This window comes from Alligator mississippiensis, chromosome 11, assembly GCF_030867095.1.
Source record: "Alligator mississippiensis isolate rAllMis1 chromosome 11, rAllMis1, whole genome shotgun sequence".
Lineage (NCBI taxonomy): Eukaryota > Metazoa > Chordata > Crocodylia > Alligatoridae > Alligator > Alligator mississippiensis.
Genome location: NC_081834.1, coordinates 44736813 through 44761511, shown reverse-complemented (window position 1 = coordinate 44761511; position 24699 = coordinate 44736813). Strand labels below are relative to the sequence as shown.

The window sequence follows — 24699 nt, the reverse complement described above, 5'->3', positions numbered from 1 at the left end:
TGGGTGTTGGCATGGAAGGGATTGTCACACAGGCAGACCTTAAGCCAGCTCAGTTCCTGTTCCCCTGTCCATGGCACTGAGGAGGCTAATTCTGAGGTACTCACAAGACCATGCTGGTGATAAAGGGGCTAATGCTTGAAAGTATTTATCCTAACTCCATCTGGCCCTCAGTCCTCTCCAGGCCTGGACCTCAAAAGGTTCATGTGATCCATAATTGCCTGGACCAACCACCCAGGTGTAATGGTTCTACCTGTCCCCCTCCATTTCTTTGCCCTGACACTGAAGAGGCTAACAGCATGAAATGGCCCCCTTTCTCAGTTTACCACTGAAGATGTTAACAGTACGTGCAGGTGCTAGCCAGTACTGAAAAGGTTAACACCATGATGTCACAAAAGCCTGCCTATGCTCCCTTCCCCTGATCCAGCACTGAACGAGATAATGGTGTGTGCGTGTGGTGGGGGGCACCCACTAGCCCAGCTCAGGTCCCTTCCCCCTGATCTGGCGCTGAAGGGGTTACCACGGTGGCCCATGGCAGCCTGGCCTGGCTGGTGCAGTAACAAATGGTCACAGCGCTTTCACCTGCAACTTTTCAGCACTGACACTTAATCCATTCCCATAAATCACAGGAGCCGCCTCAATTATTCCTTAATTATCTCCTTCTATTCAAGAACATGTTCCCTTGCTCAGTCTGGCCCGGCCTGGCCCCGCCCCGCCCCGCCCCGCCCAGCCCACCAGCTCATGACAGCACCAGGCAGGGCTGGCACATGGCACATGGCAGATCCCTTCCCACCTTCTGAGCACATCTCTGTACCCACCCTTCCTTCCCACAGCAAGAAGTGTCACCACCCCACCAGTCAGCCCTTCATAAGGGCTTTTGGGTTGGATGCCCTGTCAGGCCAGCATTGATCCAGCCCTGACATCTGCGCAGGGGAGCCACCGGCTCATTTTCAGGCTTAGGATAACTGATCCTCAGACCCCTTTGGTCTCCATAGCAGGGCTCTGGCTTTGCAGTGCAGCTGGCTTCCTTCTGTGCCTGGCAGCAGCCAAGGCTAGCAGGGACTCTGGCTATGCTTCAAAAGAAGGCCACATTGGTTTCATGTAAGGGGAGATTTGAAACCCATGTCGTTGAGCGGCGCAAAGGACTGGCCACATGCTGGCCCTGGTCTGATCCAGAGTTCTTCACACCAGTGGAACTGCTGCAGTTTGAAGTCAAGCTGGTGCAGCTTTCCCGTGTAGACAAGGCCAGGCCATGAGGTCTAGGAAAGGGCTGAAGGAGGAAGACACAGGCCTAGCTGAGCTGCCAAAGCTTTCACTGTGCTGTGAATGGGGATCTGAGAGTAGGAGATCCCCTAGGTCCCCTGCTCATGTCATGACATCCCCTACCTCATGTCAGGAGCAGTCACAGGGGAACACTCCCAAGGGGCTTCCCTGCTTCATTTCCAGGTTTGGTGGGTGGAAGTGGAAGTGGTTGGGCGGCAGGTACTCAAGACTGTCCCTCTGCAAACACTCTAGAGACACAGCATAGACATTCTCTTAGCGACTCATCCCATATCAGAGCAGTAACCAGAACCAACAGCCTGGCCCAATGGTCCTATGAATTTCACTGGGCTTCAAGGTAGGGCCTATGTGCATAGTAGAGTGATACAGAGGAGACTATGTTAGAAAAGATCCTTGGAGACACCCAGGGCCTGGTCATGGACCTGCCAACAACACCTGGGAGGAGGTTACGCCAGGTGAAATCTTGAGTCTGTGCCAGTTCATCTCTCTCTCCCAACAAAGAAAAAATAACCGCTCTGGAGTCTGAATCATGCTGGCATAAATCTGGTGAAGTCAGTGGAGTTCCATATGTCAGTGTACATCTGGGAAAGATTTTGTCCCTGGGATCAAAATCTGTCCTGACTCCTCTAAAACTAGTCCGGTGAGTCCGTGTACTTGGATTTTCATCAAAGTTTTTAATGAGGTCCTTCACCAAAGACTCTTCAAGAAACTAAGCTGCTGTGACATCAGAGTGAAGGCTCTCTCCCAGATCAAGAACTGGTTAAAAAGTAGGAAACAAAGGGCAGAATTAAATGGTCAATTTTCACAACAGAAGAAGGTAAAAAGTGGGGTTGCCAAGGGATCTGGCTGGGACCTGTGCTGTTCAACATACTCATAAATGACCTGGAAAATGGAATTAACAGTGAGTGGGCAGGGTTCAATTGAGTCTAAATTATTCCAGATAGTCAAATCCCAAGTGGATGGCTTTGTTACAGAAAGATCTCACAAAAGGGACTGGGTAATCAAGTGTCAGCTGCAATTCAGCATTGATAAATACAGAGTAATGCATATGGGGGGAAAATGTCCGTAACTATAATATACCCAATGATGGGCTCTGAATTAGCCATTACTACTGAAGATAGAGATCTTGGAGTCATTGTAGAGAGTGTTTCTAAAAGCATTGGCTCAATATGGAGCTGTGCTCTAAAAGGCAACAGAACATTAGAAATCAGTAGGAAAGCACAGAACATCACTGTACTATTATATAAACCCATGGGACACCCACATATTGAACATTGCGTGCAAGTCTGGTTACCCCATCTGAAAAAGGCTCTTGTAGTATGACAAAAAGTAGAGAAAGAATAACGAAAGTAATATATGGGATCTGGAACACCCTCCATATGAGGAGAAATAGAAAAGACTAGGGCTTTTCAGCTTGGAAAAATACAACTGAGGGAGGAGACGATAGGGATCTATACAATCATGAATGCTGTGGAGAGAATGAATAGGGAACCATTGATCGCTATGTTTTATAATCTAAAATCTAGAGGTCACCTAATGAAATTGCCAGGTAGCAGGTATAAAACAAGCACAAATCCTTTGTTGTACAATGTGTAATTCATTTATGGAACTCACTGCTACAGGATGTAGCAATGGAGGCCAATAGGATAACAAAGCCCCAAAGAAGGATTAGAGAAATGTATGGAGGACAGATTCCACCAGGGCTATAACTCACAACAGTCAGAAATGAACTTTGGTTTCAGGATGTCGCTAAACCTACAACTGCAGGTGACTGAGGGGATGATGACAAGGGATGGATTATCCTACATATGCCCTGCCTGTACCTTATACTTTTCCACTAATGCATCTGCTACTTGCCATTGTCAAAGGCATGATACTGTCTAGATGGACCTTGAGTCTGACCCTATATGGTAGTTCTTATGCTTATGCAACCTAGTGGGGCTAATTAAAATAATACCATGTGGAAAATGAATGCCAAAAAATAGCTACTAGCTTGTAGAAACAAGGGAGCTGTTTGGAAGACAGCAGAGAACAGATATTACAGAGATAGGTCTAAGTCCTCAATAGCTCTTGCTGCTTCTGGGACAAGCCAAACTGCTTAAGCCAGTTGCTTAAGCGCACACAGCTGGGAAGAAAATGTTGAAAGCCATTGATCAACTCATCAATACAGTTGACTTAATCGTCAATGCAAATGACAAGCAGCTGTCAAGTTCCATTCTACAGCTGCTCCAGTGAGCAGGAATGAGCAGATGTAGAAAAACTCAAAGTCCTGGCTGAAATGTCACCACCTTGAAATGCAGCAGAACCAAGGTGGTCTCTTGGTATGATTGAATTTTGAAGCGATTCAGAGCTGATCTGTTCCCAAGGGACTGAACTCTTCATGAACTGCAGGAGAAAGTCTGTGTTCCTCAAGGATCAAGAGTTTTTGAGGATCGACCAAAACTATTGAGTCCAGTGCAGTCCACATTAACTGATAGGCCTTGGAGAAAAATAGCCCTAGTGCCATTGAATGGAAAGGGAAATACCTACTGGGGAGGTTTGTATACATTTTCCTTTTCCTTGGATCAACAGGTCACAGGGAAATGGAAAAGTGACTTCCTCCTTCTGATAACAGGCTACAGCTTGTCAACTTCAAATCCCAACCTGTAGGGATACAGAAGCACTTCAAGCATATTTATCCCAGCCACCCACAATGGTCTGGCTGAGAAAGCAGTGCAAAACACTGCATGAATTTTGGCAACAAAAGACCCTCACACCAATTAATCGGTGTGGGTCATAGGTGAATCATACCAGATAACTTACAGGTACTCTTCACAGTAAATTATATGAAGGTGATAAAAAAACTCAGCCTTTCTGGAACTGTGGGAATGCAGCCCACCGCCAGCAGGAGACAAAGCTGAAATAAGTGGGTGCACAAAAATATTGGTCATCAGCTGTTGTCACCGCACCCTAAGGTCTCACACATCTGAGACCGAGAGGAGGCACAAAATGCAATAGAAATGAAGAGCACATTATCTTGTCTGAAGCCTGGCTGAGTCACAGTGACCCCCAGAGAAAGGGCACTCACACTAAAGCTAGAGTGCGGCTCTGTTGAGACAAATCCTGGACCTAGCGAGCATGACTACATCTCTGGGCTTTGAAGATCCAAACGCATCAACTAGACAAAGCCAGCCACCAGGCCAGAAGTTGAGCAGACCTGTATGGGAGCTGAGGCAGGTGACTTGTCTGGATCAATACGCTGCTGTTAAATATTCATTCTGGCTAAGGACAGCTTGTACAGAAAAAAGAAAGAATATGGGCAAGCTATATAGTGTGCATGCTGCTTCCTCAAAACTGTAGCCAAAATAAAAGCCCAGCAGGAGAGGGGCTGGGGAGACTGCAGCAGAAGCTCCACCTTGAAGCAAATAAAGGCAGATGCTTTAGAGAGCGCATCGGGTCCCCTGTTCTAATAAAGTTCCTTGTTCAGTGTTAGAAGAAAGTGACCTTTTGACTCCTTATCATTGCCAAACTGTTAACCCGAGCCCCGAAAGGTGGGGGAGTCAACTGAAAGAGTGGAGGGACAGAAAGCGGTTTGGAGCCAGTCCCGGGGTGCAAGGGCAGCATTTAACAGGGAGTGGAGGCTGCATACATCTGCCTGAGCCCTTCCGGCAGGGAGGGTGTTTAACGGTGACTCTCAGGGATGGGGGAGCTGGATTCGGCGTTGCAGGTGGGTGTGGGGGCAGCATTTCACCAGTGAGGCTCGCAGGAGCTGGGCACAGTATTTATCATGGCCCCTCAGGTGGGTGTTGTGTGCAATTAGAGAGCCATCCTACGGCGTGGCCATGGCAACCAGCAGCCAGAGCGGAGGGATGGGGTAATGAGACGCCACCTGCAGCCCGACCTGCCACCCCCTTCCTAGGCCACTCACCTTCCAGCTCTTTGGCGCGGTAATTGCTGTATCACAGCAACCGCCGTAGCAACCAGGAGACACCCTGCCAATCCCATTGGCAAGCTGTTGCTAAGAAGCCAACCTGACCTTCTGGGATGAGCCTTCTTTGCCAGCAACTACCAGCACTGCCGCAGAGCCGCGCCTGGAGCAAGGGGAGGCTGTGTGCACAGCGGGGCACAGCGCCGGACTGATGCTGCACATGAACAGCTGCCATCCAAGCTCCCGCTTCCCCTTCCGTGCACCTCAACACACCCCCCTCCTGCCCTGCTGCGGGGCTCCCAAAGCCAGGTGGGGCAGCTACCCCTAAGAGGAGTTGTCTTGAGGCAGAAGGGACGTACAGGCCTGGATGGGCCAAGGGGAAACAAAAGTGGCAGGATGGCTACCTCTCCCATGGTCCCCTGCCCCAGACAGCCCTCCTCAGCTGGCTGTGGACGGAAGAGAGCCCAAGAAAGTGTTAGGAGAGGCCTGCAGGAAGACCACGGAGTGGCTGGCAACAGGGAGCCAACTTTGTGTGTCCTATCCATGCCTTGGTCCAGAGCTACCAGGAAGGGGGTCTATCCCTGCATATACCAGCGCACAGTCAGCTCCTATGGCAATGCCCTCCCCAAAGGCCAGCATCAGCAGAAAGCCATGAGGAAAGGGCGAGGAGATCTAGGAACAATCCCTCCTGGATCCAGTGGACTCGGGCACCCTGGCAGGACAGCACAGGGCAAGCTGACCTCGGTACCTATGCCCTGCAGTACCGTACCTGGGGAGAGCACGAAACTGGTGAGGCTCTTTCTTGGGCACTTTTCCCTCAGCACCCCCAATGCTGAGAAATGATCAGGGTGATAATCAGCCACTCACTGTCCAAATAGGCTTGGGCTTAAGAATCAGCGGGCTCCCTTGTCTGGGGCAGGGATCACCAACCATGCCCTCCTGCTCTCAGCTCTGAACAACCAGAATGCTTTGATGAGGACAGCCAGTAGGTTTACAACCCAGCGATCTGCAGCTGAGGCAAAACCAGGGGACTGGCAGCTTTCATTTCCGCCGTCAACCACCTTCCCCTATTCAGGTTTCAAAGAATTTACCACTGGTTGGGTAGGGAAACACGGATGCATGTGAAAGGGCTCTCGGACAGTGGGGTGTGCAAGTGTGTCAGACTGTAGGTGTTGCTACAGGCTGGAAAATTGCAGGCTTGTGGGCTGAGAGGTTGCATGGAGGGTATACGTGCTCTAGGTATACAACAGTGATGGTTTGCGCATGTGTGCCATATGGGCAGCAAGGAAGCAGCTGTGCTGGGGAGGAGAGAGACCATGGGGTGATATCAGAACAGGCAGGTGCCTCGGCCTCCCTGAATGTGAGAGATGCAACATAACCAACTGCCTCAAGCCATCCTCAATGCTGGAGCCATATCCCAGAGGCCTGAAGAGCTCATAAAACAACTTTTTACCCCTACATTTGTAAAACAAGTCCTGGACCAGCTACCTTCTGCTCCCCGAGCAGTCCCAGAACACCAGGCAGAGTCCTGCATGCCTGTGGAAAAGACACCTTATGACATTGCCTGGTGCTGTGTTAACTTGCATAAGCTGCTTCCAGTCAGGGAGGCAGCTGGATGCTACCTCTGGAGCAGGAAGCAGCAGAGCTGGATTCACGTGGCCCTTTCTACAGTGCTACCTCTACCTGCCTGTGCCACACTAAGGCAGGTGCATTAACCGGAAGTTGGTACAAACCACTGCCAGTCCCAGGGCCTGTGCACAGTGGTTACTTCAGCAATAAAATGCCTGTACCCACATGGCTGCATGCATACGGTAGCACCCAAGCATGCAGGGATGGACACATCGCTGTGAATGTCTGCACAGCTAGGCATGCATCTGCTCGTGTCTGAGTGTGCAGCGGGAAGTATATCAGCACGGGCCATGAATGCACGTGTGCACAGATCAGGGCAAGAGCAGCACGAGCCCCTCCCTGTCTGCACATGCCCTCAGCTATCACATGGAGCGCACTGATGTGTCTCACTGCCCTGTTTCATGGTGAGCAAATCCTGCCTCCCAGCAGCCTATACTGGAGAAAAAGCTACTCCTAACAGCAACAGATAGGTAGGCATGGTGTATGGCCAGTACAGCCTGGCAGGCAGAGGCCACCCTGAGCAGAGACCACAACACTGACAATTGTGTTATTACCAGACCTGGATTATAATTATTTGCTTCCTAGGTCTCTTCTTCCTTCCCCTCTAAGAGATGAAGGAGCATTTTCACTCCCACTGAACTGTCGGCGTGCTGGCCTGTCATTCGCCACCATGAAGTGCCAGTGCTGGGACAGGGCCTCGGCGTTTCTGACGCCAAGGCTACCAGCAGCCAGGTGGCACCATTGGCTGCGCTTTCACTCCTCCGCACCAGACGCCACAGCAATGACTAACTTCCATCTGCTTCTCCTCAACCCCCCTCCAAGCACCGTGGGGACCCTGCCACGCTGTGCGGCAAAACCTCAGCTGAACCGTACTGCCATTTTTCTGCTCTCCCCAATCCCATGCCAAAAAGCCATGCCACGGCGGGCATCGCCTGGGCTACAGTTGGTGGCTGAATTTGGCACATTTCACTCAGGTGCCAGCATGAAGCAGGCAGAGAACCTACTTCCCAGAGGGCAGCTACCTGGTATCGCTCTCTGCAGCGTGGGGGTCCTGGGCAGGGGAGTGGGGCAGCAGGGTGACACAGCCAGACCCAGCACTGACTATGCTAGCACCAGGGATCAGTTTGGTCGTCAGCTCTCCACCTCCCCCATACAGCTCCCAGCATGCCAAGGAGTCTGCTGTCACCCTCCTCCACAGTTTCTCTGTTTAAAAAGGCTCTGATCACTTCTCCAGACACCCAAGACTCAGTAGGGGTGGCTCCAGGCCCACAGAGGGGTTTGGGAGACTCAGCCAAAGCCGAAGCCCCATTTGATGTGCAGTCACAAGCAACAAGTATCGACAGCAATGAGGGTGAGCCCAGTCCCCTCCTCCTCCTGCAGCGACCCCAGCCAAACTTGAGAAGCGCTGCACTGAGACCAGACGCTATGGTGAGCCAGGGCTGGAAGCCGACCCCCTGAGTCTAGCCCGGAGAACGAGATAGCCAGCCTTTGTCCTCCGGGGCAGCCCAACGGCCAGGAGCCAAGCCAACAGCTACTGGTCATCCCCAGCAGCTGGCCACTGGTGGCCAAAGAGTTGGGTTGTGAAGCCACCTTACAGCTGGCCACCCCCACACGAGGCCCAGAAGCAGTCCAGGATAGGACAGAGCACTGGGGGGCTCTTGTACCCCATTTCTGCAGCTGCACTCCCCAATTTAGTATCCAGCTGCTGCCTATCTAATACCATATTGCTGCATGTGTTGGTTTCACCCCGATCTGGCACAGCCACTCTAAGCCCACTGCCAACAGACCAGCCCGCCTGCCTGTCACGAAGGGCGGCTGAGATCTCCGTTTGCAGCCCAATCCACCAGGCTTGAGGCACAAAGGACAGCGCCAAGGCTCTGCACTCGCACAGCCCAACTAGGCCCTGCGCTGCCCCAGCAACCCAGAGCAAAGAGAGCAACTCAGGGCACAAGGCTGCGCCCAGCAGGCAGCAGCTGCCTGCTTGCACCAGCTTCTTGCAGGAACAATGGCGCCCGAGGCAGGTAACAATTTACGCTGCATGGGAAAAGCAGCAGCAACTTTTAAAAATAGGACGGGATAATAATCCCCTTTCCCTCTGTGCCTGCCGCCCCCTCAGAGCCCAAGCTGCTGCCTTGCAGCTCCCAGCAGAATGGGAGAGGGGGAGATCATCCCCAGACCACCATTGCCCCCTGCCGGCACCTCAGCCACATTGCCCGACCCTCCACAGCCAGAAGAAAGCCCCTGCACATCTGCTGCACCCTGGCTCCCTCCCCAGCCCCAGCCACTGCAACAGGGTAGGGGTTGAATTCAGGAGCTGCTGTTGTTGGTGCATCTAAGGACTGCTTTTATGGTGCCAGGCTAAAGCGGCTCCCTTATGCAAATAGGTACAGCCCCACCCTCTCTTCCTTCTGCTCAGTGGCAAAAAGGCAGATAATATTTGGGGAAACAGGACAGCCATATGAGGAGAGAGAATAGGGGCAACAGGCTCCTGTATCCCAAAGAGGAGATGCTGCAGCCTTAATTCTTGCATCTGCACAAGCTTTGTCACAAAATTACGAACACCACTTGTGGAATTATGTTCTCCACGGGGCTGCTGCATTGCAGGGAAAGCGGAGGACTACACTCAACAAAAACTTTTTAGCAGACAAATACCTGTGTTACTAAAATGGACACTTGGTTGTTCATCTTAAACTCACTCACAAATCATAGCTTCTTTGGAATGAGATACAAAACAGGGTAGAGACATCCCAGCTATACCAGTGGGGCCCAGGCTCTGAAAGCTGAGTCTATCTTTAGAAAAAGAAAAGCAACCTGATGCCCTGCCACATGTAGCCAAGGCTCATCTGAAAACAGGACTATTCACCTTGGAGATCTTTACAATTTGAACTTTCCTCCCTTTTTCTTATGGTTTGAAGAGCAGTGCAATGGTTCAGTGCTGATGACATCAAAGCCTCAGCACTGGCAACAGGAGTGAGTCACAGCTGCTGTTGTGAACTCCGGCAGCTGTCACTCCAGCAGTTACATGCAGGTCACATTTTCAAGATTTTCCTTACAATCAGATGAGACATGTTATTTTAGAAATAAAATCAACATTTCAAGAATGCCCAAGAGGCCTGTCAATGCTCCACACAGAGCTTTACAAGCCCAGGGTACTGTTTCTTCCACATTTGGAGAAGCTCTCTCAGACTCATTTCACTTGTGATCAGAACAGATTGATGCAGGGATGACATATCCCTCCCTAAACCTCTCTTTAAATTTTTTGCAATGGTTGTTTTTGTACATCTACCACTGACAGCTCTTGTTATCATGCCAGGGTAATTCAACTGCTTAGCAAAGATGGGCAAGGCCAGCCCTCCTGCTTTCAGTTCCTTCTAATTAGCAGGGAAGAGGGCAGCAATGATAGGAACAGAGTCAAAATAAGAAAGTTGGAATAAAATATTTCAAGAAGGTCAAACTGTTTTTGCCCACACAGAATGTTTCAGTTTAATGAAATCCATGTCTTTTGACAGAAAGATGTTCTGCTCAAAAAAGTTTTGACCATCTTTCAATTAGGATGTGTCCATCTCTGCCTTTCCCTTTAGGCATCAGTAGGTAAACAGAGAAGCAAGTGCCAACAAAACTGTGCACTAGAAAAAAGACTGAGGCACTGAAGCATTAGTTTCCTCAAAAAGCTGAACAAATCCACTTCCCATTACTACTCCCCACTACCATCAACATCTGGACAAAGGTCCCAGTTATGCCCTTCACTTTAAAACAGGAACAATCCCACTAATCTCAATGGGACAACATACGGCTTATGGTTAATCATGTAGGAAGTTGGTGCCTTATACCCCAACCATGGAATGAATCATAGAGAAATAGGGCTCGAAGGGCTCTCCAGAGACCATTAATCCAACCACCCTGCCTGAGGCAGGATTATTCCTGTCCAAAACATCCTCTACAAATCCATTATCTAAAATCACCACAACCTCCACCCATGCCTTGACTTGGCATGCCAGAGATGGGGGAGCAGCAAGGGGCCCAATCCTCATTGCTGGCAGTGGCTGCATGCATGCCTCCGGGTGGATGGCGGGAAAGGGGCTGGGGTCACGCTGCTCTGGCCCCTTTCCCACCAGATGCTGCAAGCAAAGCATGCATGGAGCCTGTGCCAGGGCTCTGGAGCCCAGAGCAGCTGTTTGCAGCCTCCCGGCTGCCTTCCACAGGCGCCCCAGGCTCTGGGCAGCTGTACCAGGTGGCTGGAAGGCTGCAAACATCTGTGCCAGGCTCCACAGTCCTGGAACTGGATCCGCAGTGGTAACAGTGGCACACATGCCTCTGGGCAGACAGTGGGGGAGGAGCCAGGGTTGCACTGCCCCAGACCCTTTCCTGACCATGCACCCAGAGGTGCATGCACAGCTGCCACAGCCACGGAACTGGTGCCAGGGCTGTGGAGCCCCATGCAGCTGTTTGCAGCCTCCCGGCTGCAGCTGATCCGGGCTCTGGGCAGCTGCTGGCAGAAGCTTCCCAGAGCTTGGGTCAGCTGTGGCATGCTGAAGAAAATGGTCTTGCATGCCATGCTCCTACATGCGTGCTGGGGGTTGCTGATCCCTGGTCTAATCTATTAGACAAACTGCAGTCAACCCTGACATGAGACATAGCACCCTAACCTGCCACAAGTAAAGCAGGGGGGTAATGGTGGCCCAAGTTCTACGCAGCAATTTTGTTAAAATATGCCTGAGAGATCCAAGAAAGCGGGCCACTCCCCCACTACAGAGGAAGGCAAAAAAACTCTCAGTCTGTACCAGTCTGATCATGGGTTAAAATTCCTTCCTGATGTCATGTATAGTGATTGGTCAGGCCCTGAATGGAAGGGCAAAACCCTCTAGTCAAGAACCTCTATGCTTATGTCCCAGCAGGAGCACTGGCATGCCAAGTCTGCCATTCTGACATGAATCCAGTTATAATTATCCTTGAGCCAGTTTTCATTCACTTTACAGTAGTTTTGTCCAGCCCACATTTCTCCAATTTATGAGATCATGCGGGACTTCATCAAAGCTTTGCTGAAGTCCAGAGACACTGTCCACTGTGTTCTCTTCATCCACCAATTGGCCAAAGGAGGAGATCAAGTTTTCTTGGTATTTATTCTTAGTAAATCCATGCTAGCTACTTGTGATAAGTCTTTCCTCCTCCAGATGCTTGCCAGTGGACTTCCTTAGTAACTTCCTGGGCATCAAGGTGAGCCTAACCAGTCTCTAGTTCCCCACATCCTCCTTTTTGCTATTTTTTGTTGGCCCTTTTCCAGTCCAAGAAGTCTCCCTCAACTTCATAAATATTATTGCCAAAGCTCCAGTATCTCTGCTAGTTCCTTCAATAACCTAGGATGAAGTTCATCAGGCCCTGCTGACTTGAATTCATTCAGACCCATCAAAAGCTCTCTGTTTCTTGTTATCTCATGTCTCAGTTTGTCCCCTTATCCAAAAAAAATTTTATTAGGTGTCTGGTTGCAGCTGAATTCTTCTGTGAAGACTGAGGCAAAGTAACTGTTGAGTTGCTTGGCCTCCTTGTATCTTAAGAGTTCACCCTAGCTATTTAACAGTGGATTCAACATGTGTGCCATACGGGCAGTGAGGAAACAGCTGTGCTGCTTCCTTTCTTTTCTGGCCAGTACACTTATAAAACCTCCTCTTGTTGTCTTTTAACTCTTCCCACCAGGTGCAGCTCATTTGTTACTTTTGCTTTCTAGTTTTTATCCCTGCAGGTTCTGCTGCTTCCTGGTACGCTTCCTTGGTGACCTATCTGTTTTCCATTGCCTATGTTTTCCTTTTGCATTTGAGGCATCCTAGAAGCTCCTTGTGCAGCTGCATTGATATCTTACCATTCTTCTGGTGCTTTCCTTGTGTCAGAACAATTTCTTGCTGGATTTCAAATACTGTGCCCTTTAGAGGCTTTCAGGCCTCCTGGGCACCTTTATGATGATAGGACAACTGCAAATAAATAAGTTAGGGAGATCTGTTCTCTCCCAGTGGTACAGTCAGAACCTTCCCTTTGAGGTTTCAGAATAGCAGTCCTTAAACTTCACTGGTTCAGCTCTCAGCTTGAAGGGAATTATATCTGAAACACTGCATGCAAATGTATCCTTTCTGTGAACAGTGTAAAGCCTTAATAGACTTCAGTATGCGTGAACTGCATCATAAAAAAACCTTATGAAGCTTATAAGGGTTGACGATACCAGGGCTGGCTAAAGACAGGAACTCCCATCTTGGTTCGTGTTCTGCTGCAGAGCAGAATGAGAGTGACTTCAATATTTTTCATAGGAAGGAGAGAAGCAGGCAGACAGAGGCATGCATGAACAATAATCCAATGGGCAGGGTACCCATGTGGAATATGAGAAACCTAGGTTCAGATCTCTAGTCTCAAAGAGCATGTAGATTGCCTTGATTCTTAAGTATTACAAGTTCTCGCTCGGTCTCTGGTTTTGACCAGAACTTCCATTTTGACCTAAGAAACTTTTTTGACAAAATGTCATCAGGAACTTATTTCTACAAAAAAGTTTCCATTTCAACACATCAGCATACTCTGAAGAAAAACATTTCATCAAAAAAAGTTCCCAACCAATACTGTGTCTAATTATAAACATCTTTTTAAACACGTTAGGTTCTGACAGCACATCAAGAAGAAACACGATGAAGCAACCACTATTATTTATGCCTTTTGTGTTGTTCAAATTACAAACAAGTGTGTTGTAAGTGACAGCTTGGGATATTTTGGTATCCTATTGAATGACAGGCAATGGCTTGACTCCTTAACTTGTTAAGTCTGAAGAGCCTGCTGATTCTGACTAGGCCTATTGTTGAACCCAAGGCAAAGTAAACTTTCTTGACTTCAAACTTGTAAATGATGAGCAGGGATAAGAACTGTCTTAGCGGCTCTTGGAAAATGTGCGCTATTTCAAGCATACGTGTGACTGTGCTGTGGCTCTCTCCTATGCAAAAGCAAATGGGGAACAGAACCCAGAAGGAAGAGATCAAGAGGTGGGGGAGCCCTGCCTGGAGGTAGGTGCCTCTTTTGGGGCATCAAGTAGGTTCAGCTCCAAAACCTGTCACCAGCAATGTCCCTGGATGCCTGCAAAGCTGCACAAACTGCATAAGACTGCTCCTGTGGAGCAGAAACGCAGCTGGAGCTCTGCTCTAGTGCTGAAAACTGAGGCAGCTCTTGCCTTAGCTCTGTTCACTCGGGATTTTATCCAGAGTTTCATAGTTCCACCGTACCCTGAACACTACTCCCTCTATTCCCTGTTCTAGTCTGCAGAGAACACACAGCAAATCCTTTCCTCAACAGCCCTATGGGGACCCAAGATGCAGGGGAAAGGACAGAGTGAGCTCCTGCTCTGCTGTGGTTTTCTGCATGGAGGCCTCTTTGATCTCAGGGCTCCCTGTAGCTGTAGGGTATGCTCTGAATGAGCCCCATGTGGGTGGTTCTTGTCAGAGAGCAGCTGTTAAGTGATATACAGAGCTTCAAGTTCACTTCAGTAGCTGAAGCCATGGAACTGGTGCAAACTGGCTGCTAGATCTAGCAAAGAGCCAATCAGCTGCATGCCACAACTACAATCTGCCCACCTGCACTGCCACAAAACACACCATTTACACTATTATGCTGGCACAGTTTCTCAGTTATTCACCGTCACGGTGAAACAGTGCCAGGGGAGGGGCATCTGCTTCTTGGGCATTTCCTGAATGCACTATAATGCTTTCAACAGCCGCGTGTGTGCAACAAAAAGTCTGTGGCATACAACTTCCAACAAGCTGGCATGCCACCAGCAGCGCACATTACCATTTGGGAACCCTGTGCTTGAGGTTAAAAATAAACCCAAACTCAGATGCCTCTGTAGTCTTTTTAATGTAAAATAAAACAATAGCAAAAAGTTGGCAACAACAGAACGAGCAGCATAGAAATCTCTCATTTAAGGCTGATACCCATGTGCGTGTGCAATGTTCCATAGCAGTATGTCTCCGCCTGGCCACAGGAGTCTCCCCAAGGTATCCAACCCAGTAGAGAGAGCTAAACATCCACAAGCACTGGCGTTTAGACTCATTTATAGAGTATTATCCATGTACTCTGCATGTGGTGTTCAAAATGAAATGAGACAGAGGAGGAAATCAGATCGCAGTCTCCCTGCTGAGAATTTAACCCTGGGAGACTGGAGAGATTGGTCAAGTCCTGTGCGGGGGAGGGAGGGGGTGACAGTGGCACACACCTGCTGAGCACACCGACTGATTCACACAGGATTTTTCATATTCACAGGACTGAGAGCTTCCTATGAAAAGGAAGTTTAGATGATGATCTCACAGATGATGATCTCAGGGTGCCATTCTAGTGGCTAACAGGCAGCAGTAGAGCCCAGGGCAAGGGCCCCAGAAATCACAGGGCCTTGAGGGTCATCTAGTCTAACCCCCTGCACAAACACAGAATTTGCTATTCAGTAGCATTGTGGAGCTGGAAGGGACTTTAAGGGACATATGCATCAGTGACGTTTGAATTCACAACCCCCGGTTTACAAGTCCAGGGCTCTGACCTTGCAACTGTGGAGCCACATAGCGTGAAAGATAATAGTATAAAAAGGAGACTCCAACAAGGATGCAGGCAGGACCTTTATGAGAAAATAAAAAGAACTGAGCAAGGACAGGAGGGAACAGCCTGGCAGTTGCTGCCTGACACTTCTGGTTTACACATTAGTGTAATGTTCTCTTCTGCAGTTCTATGTTGGGCCTCCCTAGGGGGAACAGGTGGGTTTTTGTCATGTGGTAAACCCACAGTCCAGCATGTGTATAGTATGATGCTAACATAGGGGACTGGACTAAAAAGTCCAGAAACCACCTTCCAATCCTACGTACTTGTGTGTTAGGTGACCATTGTTAAAAAAAACAAAACCTAGTTGCTTGAGATTTACCTTGAGCTCCTCTAGGACTATAGATGCCATACCTCCCCCACAATGTCACCATACTCATCTGGTCAGACCCTTTTGTCCCTCCCCACTGAAAGACTGAGTCTGAGCTACAGATATAGATCAGTCACTAATAACAGAGCTAAGCATGTACATCCAGAGCTAAGCACGTACAAGCCAGGACAGGCTAGCTACTTAGCAACAGCACCATAAGCAGCCATGGCAGGCAGAAGCTGCCAAACCCTGAGCTGAAGCCTCTGCTTCTAGGGGTAGGGAACCATGGAGATAGAGAAGAAGGGAGCTGTTCTAAGTCACTAGTAATGGCAGAGGCAGGGCAGTCTGCAAGACCTTCTAAACTGGTTAAGGAGAAGAGGACATGCAAGAAGTGCCTCAAGCAGCACCACACATATATATGTCCTCTAGCCTCCACAGCAAAAGGCACTCACTTGGACTACCAAAAGGTAAGGTGTCAACAACAAGCACTTCAGACCCAGCCAGGGCTTGTCCTCCGGTGGCCAGGAAATTACCTTTCTGCAGACCGAGTCCTGTGAAACCCTGCTGCCATGACAAAGTTGATCCCAAAGAGATACTCTGACAATGGGAGACAGAGAAGCTCCCTTACAAAGCCTGTCATGGCACAGGCAGAGGATGAGAAGGCATCTTCCCTCTTTGGACTTATTCTTTATAAGATTTAAAGTGTAAAGAAAACAGAAATAAGAGAGGCAAAGAGCATCTACATCAGCTCATTACAATAGAACAAGAACAACAGGGATTCCCTCTCACATACAGAGGCCAGCAAATTTCCTTAGAGATCAGTGCACTTGGGACAATGCAGCAAGGAATGCAGTGCCCTCCACTCAGAACCCGCTGTATTCATGATCACAGTAACCTACGTAGAGGGGCTCAGCCTGGATGCCACGCCTACAAGAGAAAGACACACAGATGTTAGGTGGGGACAGATGCACAGAACCCAGGCATTGAAACTCTCAGGTCCTTAAAAGGGGAGATATCTCCCTTTGGGGCACCAATAGGGGTGCGAATTTTAGATGCAACACTTGTGAAGCAGGGAAATTGTAACCTCTTCTTGCCCCTGTACTGAATTTTTTAGTTATTTGGTAATAATTTTTGTACTGACAAAAGTGAGGGTAGAAGCTGGTTTTCACAGGTTAAGCAGGAGGCATTCTGATTGCTACCTGGATGGAAGACCCTCAAGTAAAAATAAAAATCAGGATGTTGCAAGAAATGGCATTGGTAATAATGTAGGGCAGGGGTGGGCAAAATACAGCCTGTGGGCCAGATTCGGCCTATGAGGCCATTCTATCTGGCCCGCAGGGCCCCTAAAGAATTTAGAAAATTAATATTTCTCTGCTCTTGGTTACTGTCAAAAATGACAGGAACCAAGGACAGTAGGACTCAGGGGAAGCCCGGCGGACTCCTACAACAGCAGGGCCCGCCCGGCCCCACCCCACCAGCTGGAAGCCCCAGCAGGGGCTTCTGGCCTGGGACCCTGTGACTGCCCTGCACTGTGGGGGGAAGGGGGAGGAGGAAGGGCAGGGAAGGAGCCCAGGGAAAAGCGGCCTGGGGAAAAGCTGAGCGCAGTGGGGAGGAAAAGCGGCCCTTTGCCTGCCCCTTGGCCGGCACCCCACGCTGCAGCTGCTCGCAACCTGCCTGGGGATGCCTGTGCCTGCTCCAGACAGCCCCGTGTGAGCTGCAAATGGCTGCAACAGGGAGTGCTGGCCACGGGGCGGGCGAGGGGCCACTTTTTTCCCACCCCATGCTCAGTTTTTCCCTGGGCTCCTTCCCAGTGCCTTCCCCACCCTGTGGCCAGCGCTCCCTGCTGCAGGCACTCGCAGCCCATGCGCGGCTGTCCAGAGCAGGCACAGGCAGCCCCAAGCAGGCTGCGAGTGGCTGCAGCACAGAGTGCTGGGCACGGGGTGGCAAGGGGCTGCTTTCCCCACTCCCGTGCTTAGCACCACCTTGAAACCTGGCCCCGCTGCCAGCCTGGGCCCCATGCCAGCTCCGAGCTAGCCCATCGGGGCTGTGTGTGGCAACAGCAGCTGCAGCCTCCCCCAACTGGCTGTGCCAGGAAGTGTTTGCCACAGCCGCCTGTGGGTTGCCCAGCGCGCGCTCTGGGTGGGCAGCTGCAGTCAACACTGCACAGTGCAGCACGTGGTGGGGGGCCGCAGCTGCTGCCACTATGCACAGCCCTGATGGACAAGCCCAGACCTGGTGCGGAGCCCAGGCTGGCAGCAGGGGTGGGTTACAAGCTGGTGCTGAGCACGGGGAAAAGCTGCCCTTCACTCGCTCTGTGGCTGGCACCCCATGCTGTAGCTGCTTGCAGCCTGTGTGGGGCTGCCTGTGCCTGCTCAGGACAGCTCCACGTGGGCTGCAAGCATCTGCAGCAGGGAGCACCGGCCATGGGGCGGGCAAGGGGCCGCTTTTCCCCATGTTCAGCACCAGCTTCTCATGGGACCAAGACATTGGGACATTGGTCCCAAGATGGTGACCAGGGGGTGGGGCACCTGTCACGGGGTGGGGCTACCCATGTGGCCCTCGACAGCCTGCCAAAACTAGGTAAGTGGCCCTCTGCCCAAAATAATTGCCTGCCCTGATGTAGGAGGTACTCTTCACTTTGAAATACCATCAAAACAATGCTGCAGCAGCAGTAGGGGGGTGCCATCTTCTGGAGGTGGACAAAGCAAATCCTGGGACGTCATTCTCCCCCTGTACTCGGCCTTAGTGAGGCCGCAGCTGGAGTACTGCGTCCAGTTTTGGGCTCCACAATTCAAAAAGGATGTGCAGAAGCTTGAGAGAGTCCAGAGAAGAGCCACGCGCATGATCAGAGGTCAGGGAAGCAGACCCTACGATGACAGGCTGAGAGCCCTGGGGCTCTTTAGCCTGGAAAAGCGCAGGCTCAGGGGTGATCTGATGGCCACCTACAAGTTTATCAGGGGTGACCACCAGTATCTGGGGGAATGTTTGTTCACCAGAGCGCCCCAAGGGATGACGAGGTCGAATGGTCACAAACTACTTCAAGATCGTTTCAGGCTGGACATAAGGAAGGATTTCTTTACTGTCCGAGCCCCCAAGGTCTGGAACAGCCTGCCACCGGAGGTGGTTCAAGCGCCTTCATTGAACACCTTCAAGAGCAAACTGGATGCTTATCTTGCTGGGATCCTATGACCCCAGCTGATGTCCTGCCCTTTGGGCGGGGGGCTGGACTCGATGATCTTCCGAGGTCCCTTCCAGCCCTAATGTCTATGAAATCTATGAAAGAAGGCCCTGCCCACTCCCAGGCATTAAGGATCCCAGGAAACTTGGCATAAGAGCATGGCATTAACTCAAGTAGCCTGGTGAAGTTTTAGCTCATTACTGGTCTCCCCAGAGATGCACCATTCCTCTCACTGCTTCTGCTGTGTTCCACACCAGGTCTTTGGGCAACTCCCTTTGTCCCATCTCTGAGGCAAGTTAGAGTCCCTAGTGGGAAGGAACTGTGCAAACGGAAGTCATCATCCCTAGCCATATTCCAACAGACAGGGACATTACCTGAGTAGCTTGCAGCGAAAGTCTGCCAGCCGGTAATATGCATCCTGCGGATCTCTCACTGTCTCATTGCTCCACAGTCTCTCAGCTACAGCCCCAGCTCTCGGCCTGCAGGAAGTAAGGCATGGAAAGGAGTTAGTCTTTCTGGGACATTAAAGGACAACAAGGAAGACAGTTAGCACTTGGTCACTTCTGCCTTGCCCCATCGGATAAAGCCATTCCCATGGATGCAGAAATACACATCTAGCAGCCAGGTGCATCAACACTGCAAGGAATGCTTGGGGACCTGGTAGCTTTCACTGTTGGTGGAGAAGCACTGCTAGACCCAGACCACTGAGCTTTGCCAAGGGTGTGGTCAGTAGAAACACTGTTTAACCAACTCCAGGAGAAACTGGATCAAGAATTAAGAAGACTGAGGGCTAGTATGGGGTAGTTTGTGTCCGGGATTAAAAGGTAAATGAAGGAGAAGGGAAGCCTTGAGCTGAGTGGCATATGGGATGGTATTTCAGCCCCCACTCTATAAAGCAAGCACATGTAGAAGTAAAAAAATAAAATAAAATAAAAAGTCAGCTGGTTCTCCTCCCTGGTATTTCTCCAATAAACAGCTGTGTGAACCCCAAGACACCCTTCCGAGCCATATCTGCATCCACTAAGCAGGGCATGATAGCAGAGCAGACATCACAGTGCTGCAGCAAGCATCTGAAATCCTCCACTACACAGAAGTTCTAATGAGAAGATAAATCTAAGCTGAGATTTACCAGCCCCAGAGTAGAGGATGCAGCACAGCTATCTCAGTGAATCCTCCGAAGGCCTGTCTGAGCAAAGGTCACTCAGTGCAAGTACTAGCCAACAGCGAGCCAGAGGAGCAAAAAGGAAGCAGAAAGGCAGTAGAGTCACCAAGGAGACCTTAAAGACTCATCTCCACAAAGGTGTCCCCACTAACAGCTACTCTTCACCACACAATCTGGAGCCAGATCCACTGGGCATGGCAGGCTTAGAGGCAGGCAAGGTCACTCTGCATTGCTGACTCAGCACTGTGCATCTAGGGTAAAATGAATCCCTTGACATGTCTTAAAGAAAAAACTTGGGGCCAGACCAGAACAGCCAGTTAGCTCCATTCCAGGGAGATATGAAGACTGGAATTGCACAAGTTATTTACACTCTGCCTAAAGCAATTACATGCAGGTGGGCTTCACAGAAATCCACAATGATGAAAGCCCCAAGTGAGGGGAGAGAAAGGCCTAGTCCAGCTGTACTCACTGAAGTGTGATTGCTCATCTACAACCATTTCAGGTGTGTGATCTCTGCTGTTACAGAGTATGCACCCAGATGGAAGACCACTGGTTAGTGGAATCTGCTAGTATTCCCTACACTCCGAACACAGGGAGTGCTCTACTGCATGAACTTTCTATTGAGTACTGCCAGGCACAGGTTCAATGTGCTCTGAATTGCAATGAACTTGCACAAAATGCGGGACTTCCTTCCACTTTCCTCTCTACAGCTTCACCGTATCATGTGGGAGCTGTTCCCTTTCATACAGGCACAGCCATAAATCCAGCCACAGGCACACCCGCTGCAGCTGCTGTGCTCGCACTGACATACACAGAGGCCCTGCTTCCCTTCTTGCAACAACCTAGCTCCACCAGAGCTCCTTGCAGTGTACAGCACTGTGGAGAATAAGACCCAAAATCTTCAAAATGGAAAGGGAGGGGGTGGAGCCAGTCACCTGCTCCTCCTATAGGTTCTCTTACCAGAGTCGGGGGGTCAGGTTAGTTACATCCACATATTCGCCCCACATGCAGGCCTCTCCACCAATCACCAGGGCCTTCTGCTCAGAGCTACCTATCAGAAGAGACATTGTTAGGTCCACCAGGTGATAATTCAAACCTAGTTCAGCTGTCAGAAGACAACAGGTGAACCTGGGACCAGCAGCCCAGAGGTAGAGTCTGGTACAGTCCCCAGGTTACACAGCCCAGAGAGACTTCAGTTCTATGCTCTGGAGGCCCCCACCCAACTCAACACATGTGCTGAAGAAGAATTCATCTGTCTCATGCCCACAACAAAGCTGTTTGGCCCTCATCTACTGACCAGTACAGTAGCTGCCAGCAACTGGAGTCAAGGATATGTTCAAACTCATTTGTTTCAGAGGTAGGGACCAGTCAAATGAGTGACTGGCCACAATTCCCGCACCACAGTGTAGACGGTGGCACAACAGAGTCCTGGAACAATTCTGGTGCAGCCCACACACACACAAGGTACACACCTGCAAACTCCAAAGGCTCCACCTTGTAGGCCGCCAGCCAGTCCTGCCCATACGAGATGCGGTTGAGGTACCAGGGGGCTGAGAGCAGAGCCCTGTAGCCAGCTTTGGTGACCTGAGCCATCTTGTGCTGGTATGGCACAGCGCCTTCCTTCCACACATGGATGATGGTGTCTGGCTTCACCTGGCTCCACGGAAGAGAAACTTGCATGATCTTCACATTCAGTGAACTGACCCCCTTACAAGAGCCCTACTGTCCTAATGGGCAAGAAGCAGCAGCCAGATGGCCTGAAAGCAAACACTAGCAGGTTGTAATATTACAACCTTCCTACCTTCTGTGAGTTTTGGAGTAAGCCAGCCCCTAACCAGGTCTAGGGCACATGCAATGAATAAGTTATACTAGGGTATAACTGAACAACTGCAGGTTGTGACTGCCTGCTGTGAAGGGAACAAAGGGCCTAAAGGGACACTGTGTCCAGGATAAGGTTAAAGATTTTCCTCTTTTGGGAAGAGGCTACAAGAAATCAGTGAAACAGCAAAAAAGCCAACAGGTGAGGGAGTGTGCAGAATCTAGCCCCACACAGCACCAGCATCAAGGGCAATCTTTGTGCTCTTCCAGTTGCAGGACAGGGCAGGAGAAGATCCACACAGAAAGCAGTTGTACTCCCACCACTGCCAATCAGCCAGGCCCCTCCCAAGAATGCCAAGGGCAGGGAGCAGATGTGTGCTGGCCAGGTCTAGTTGCTACGCTGCCAAAACTAAGGGGAGTCCAGGAAAGGTAAGCAGGTCTCACCTTCACGCCATTATCGAATACCTCCTGCCACACCACATAGCCCTTGCCATAGGAGGAAACAATATCCAGCAGCCTAGAGTAGAAAGGAGTGTGATTATTGTAATACAAATAGCTCCTCCCTGTTCAACCTTCTCCCTCTGTTGTCCCCACCAAAGTAATGCCCAAGTCCACCTTCCAGCATACTTTTTTTTTTTTTTTTTGCGGGGGGGGGGGGGGGGGGGGGGGGTCGTCTGAACAAGAATAGCACCTATTCCTAATGATCACAGCAAGACAGGGAATTGTTTCATTTTCCCCCTCATCCTAAGCAGGGCTCCCCTCACCCCACTTCAAGAGCTAGTTTGCATCACCCTGGGCCAGTTTAGGGTTAACCTGCCCAACAAGCCAGTGCCTGGGCTCCTCCCATAACTGACACTGGAGTCAGTGGTATTCCCAAAGAACCTGCTCCCAGAAGGTGGTATGGGGATTTCTATGGCAACAGGGTGGACCTATAATCCACTGAAGACCCCAGTCATCACTCTGCAGCTGGCTGTTCTCTGCAGACTCTGAACAAAGTTCTCCTTACCTCTGAATATAGAAAGATTCCAATTTAGTGTAGTCGTGGCCAAACCCCATCTGCTGCATGAAGGAACGGATTTCAGGATTTGACCTCCTGTGTAAGAGACAGAGGAGCAGGATAAAAGCTAAGTGGTGCACCAAGCTGTGTCTGATACCATAATGGGGAATGTGTCAAGACTAACAGGGAAGAAAGTCCCATGATTCTTGTCCCACATTTCCTATCCATCCCATAGTGAACAGCCACTGCCCCAGCATCCCAACAGAAGCCAAGCCTAAGAGCTGCCTCTGACTGAGCCAATAGTGTCAGCTTCCCTTAGACAGCTCCATGGTGAGTGTGGATCAACTCATTCAGCCTCTCAAGACTAAGGACCAGGGACTCCAAATTGGTTTGTTTTATCCCATCAGCTGAAAGTCACTGGTGACAGTCAATGGCAAAGCACTTGACTGGGACTGAGGAGACTTGGGTTCAATTCCCAGCTCTGCCTCAAATTCTCTCTGTGTGAACTTGGCCAAAGCATTTGGTCTCTCTGAGCCCCATTTCTATCTCTGAAGAATGGGCATAAGAATTCTCTCCCACCCTGTGCCCATCTTGTCTATTTACACTGGGTAAGGGACAGCCTATTTGCAAGCATGCATATAGCACCCTTCTCATTTGGGGCTTCTTAGCCCTGCTGTGACACTAGCCACTGGACAATTATATCCCAGTTACTTCACTATGTGGAGTCTGCCTATGCTAAAATGTGGTACCATATCAAGACCCCCTTGACCCCCTCCTCCCCCCACACTTCTCCCCTCCCTAACACAGACTGATCTCAAGAAGGTCTAGGATAGAGAAGCATAACCAACCAGCATGTAAAGTCAACCTCATCGCCACCAAGGTGAAGGTAGAAGTCTGGGAACACGTTGCTGACCTCCTTAAAGAGCACGGCCATGAACTGGTAGGTGCTGTTGAGGATGGGGTTCACAGGCCCGTAGGCCCCAGAGGGTTTTGAGCCTATGTAGCAGGGAGTTAGCAAGCCAGGAGCACCTGGGTAAATACCAAACACAATGCTGTGAGGAAGGGTTTAAGCAACCCCAGCTTTCCCTGCACTGGCCAAAGCCACTCAATGTTCCTAGCTTCCCAAGACCACATTCATCACTCCTCAAGGCCTGGCCCAGGAGAGAACACCAGAGTACAACATGTGAAAAGTTTAGGGACACAATGCAGCAAAGACTCCATGCAAGACCTTCCTGGCATTGGCAGAAGTTACTGCAGGTATAGGATTTGGACAAGAGGGGCAGCAAGGAGTGCATGGGCAAAGTTGGGTGAGGGTACCTCCCTGCCCTCTGCCTTGCTTTCCACCTCTTCAAGCATCAGACACGCTCAGAGAAGTCAAAAACCAGTCGCCCCCAAAAGCCAGGCTTTGGAAGGTGGTGCACACAGTTAGTTGGAGATCTGTGCTACAAATCTGGACTGTTGAGACCCACCTCTGAGCAGGGCCCCAGAACCCCTAATCTACCCGCTTTGATCTAGGGTCCTGGACAGGCCCTACTCCTTACCTGGCCCCCAAGATAGAGTGTGGCCAGGCGTGTCAAACTCAGGTATCACTCTGATCCCCCTGAGCCGAGCGTGTTCAATCACCAGCTTCACATCATTTGGTGTGTACACATGGGTGATGGGATTGTAGGACCCCTGGAAGGCACAAACAGTCACATGATACTGCTACTGCACAAGGGTTTCAAATTCAGCATGTGCCAATTTAACAGCCCTGCTCCAATCTGATGTTTGCCAGTGCGACCCCTCTGCACCCATAGGAAAGGCACCGTGTTCATCT

The 24699-nt window shown here is 50.3% G+C and overlaps 1 protein-coding gene across 2 annotated transcripts in view; it reads right to left on the bottom strand.

Annotated features, from left to right (window-relative positions):
* Window positions 1–2011: 2011 nt before the first annotated feature.
* HEXA (hexosaminidase subunit alpha) overlaps window positions 2012–24699 on the bottom strand; it is a 34538-nt gene continuing 11850 nt past the window's right edge. The window contains exons 7-14 of one of the 2 annotated variants that reach the window (XM_059714923.1): window positions 24425–24557; window positions 23732–23912; window positions 22893–22979; window positions 22331–22403; window positions 21541–21721; window positions 21029–21119; window positions 19281–19385; window positions 2012–2034 (exon numbers count right to left, since the gene is read on the bottom strand). In XM_059714923.1, coding sequence (XP_059570906.1) covers window positions 2028–2034; window positions 19281–19385; window positions 21029–21119; window positions 21541–21721; window positions 22331–22403; window positions 22893–22979; window positions 23732–23912; window positions 24425–24557 — 858 coding nt within the window. In that variant the 3' untranslated portion in view covers window positions 2012–2027. Of the gene's footprint in view, window positions 2035–14670; window positions 16656–19280; window positions 19386–21028; window positions 21120–21540; window positions 21722–22330; window positions 22404–22892; window positions 22980–23731; window positions 23913–24424; window positions 24558–24699 lie in introns of those variants that run through there. The other variant, XM_014604474.3, reaches the window with a different exon arrangement.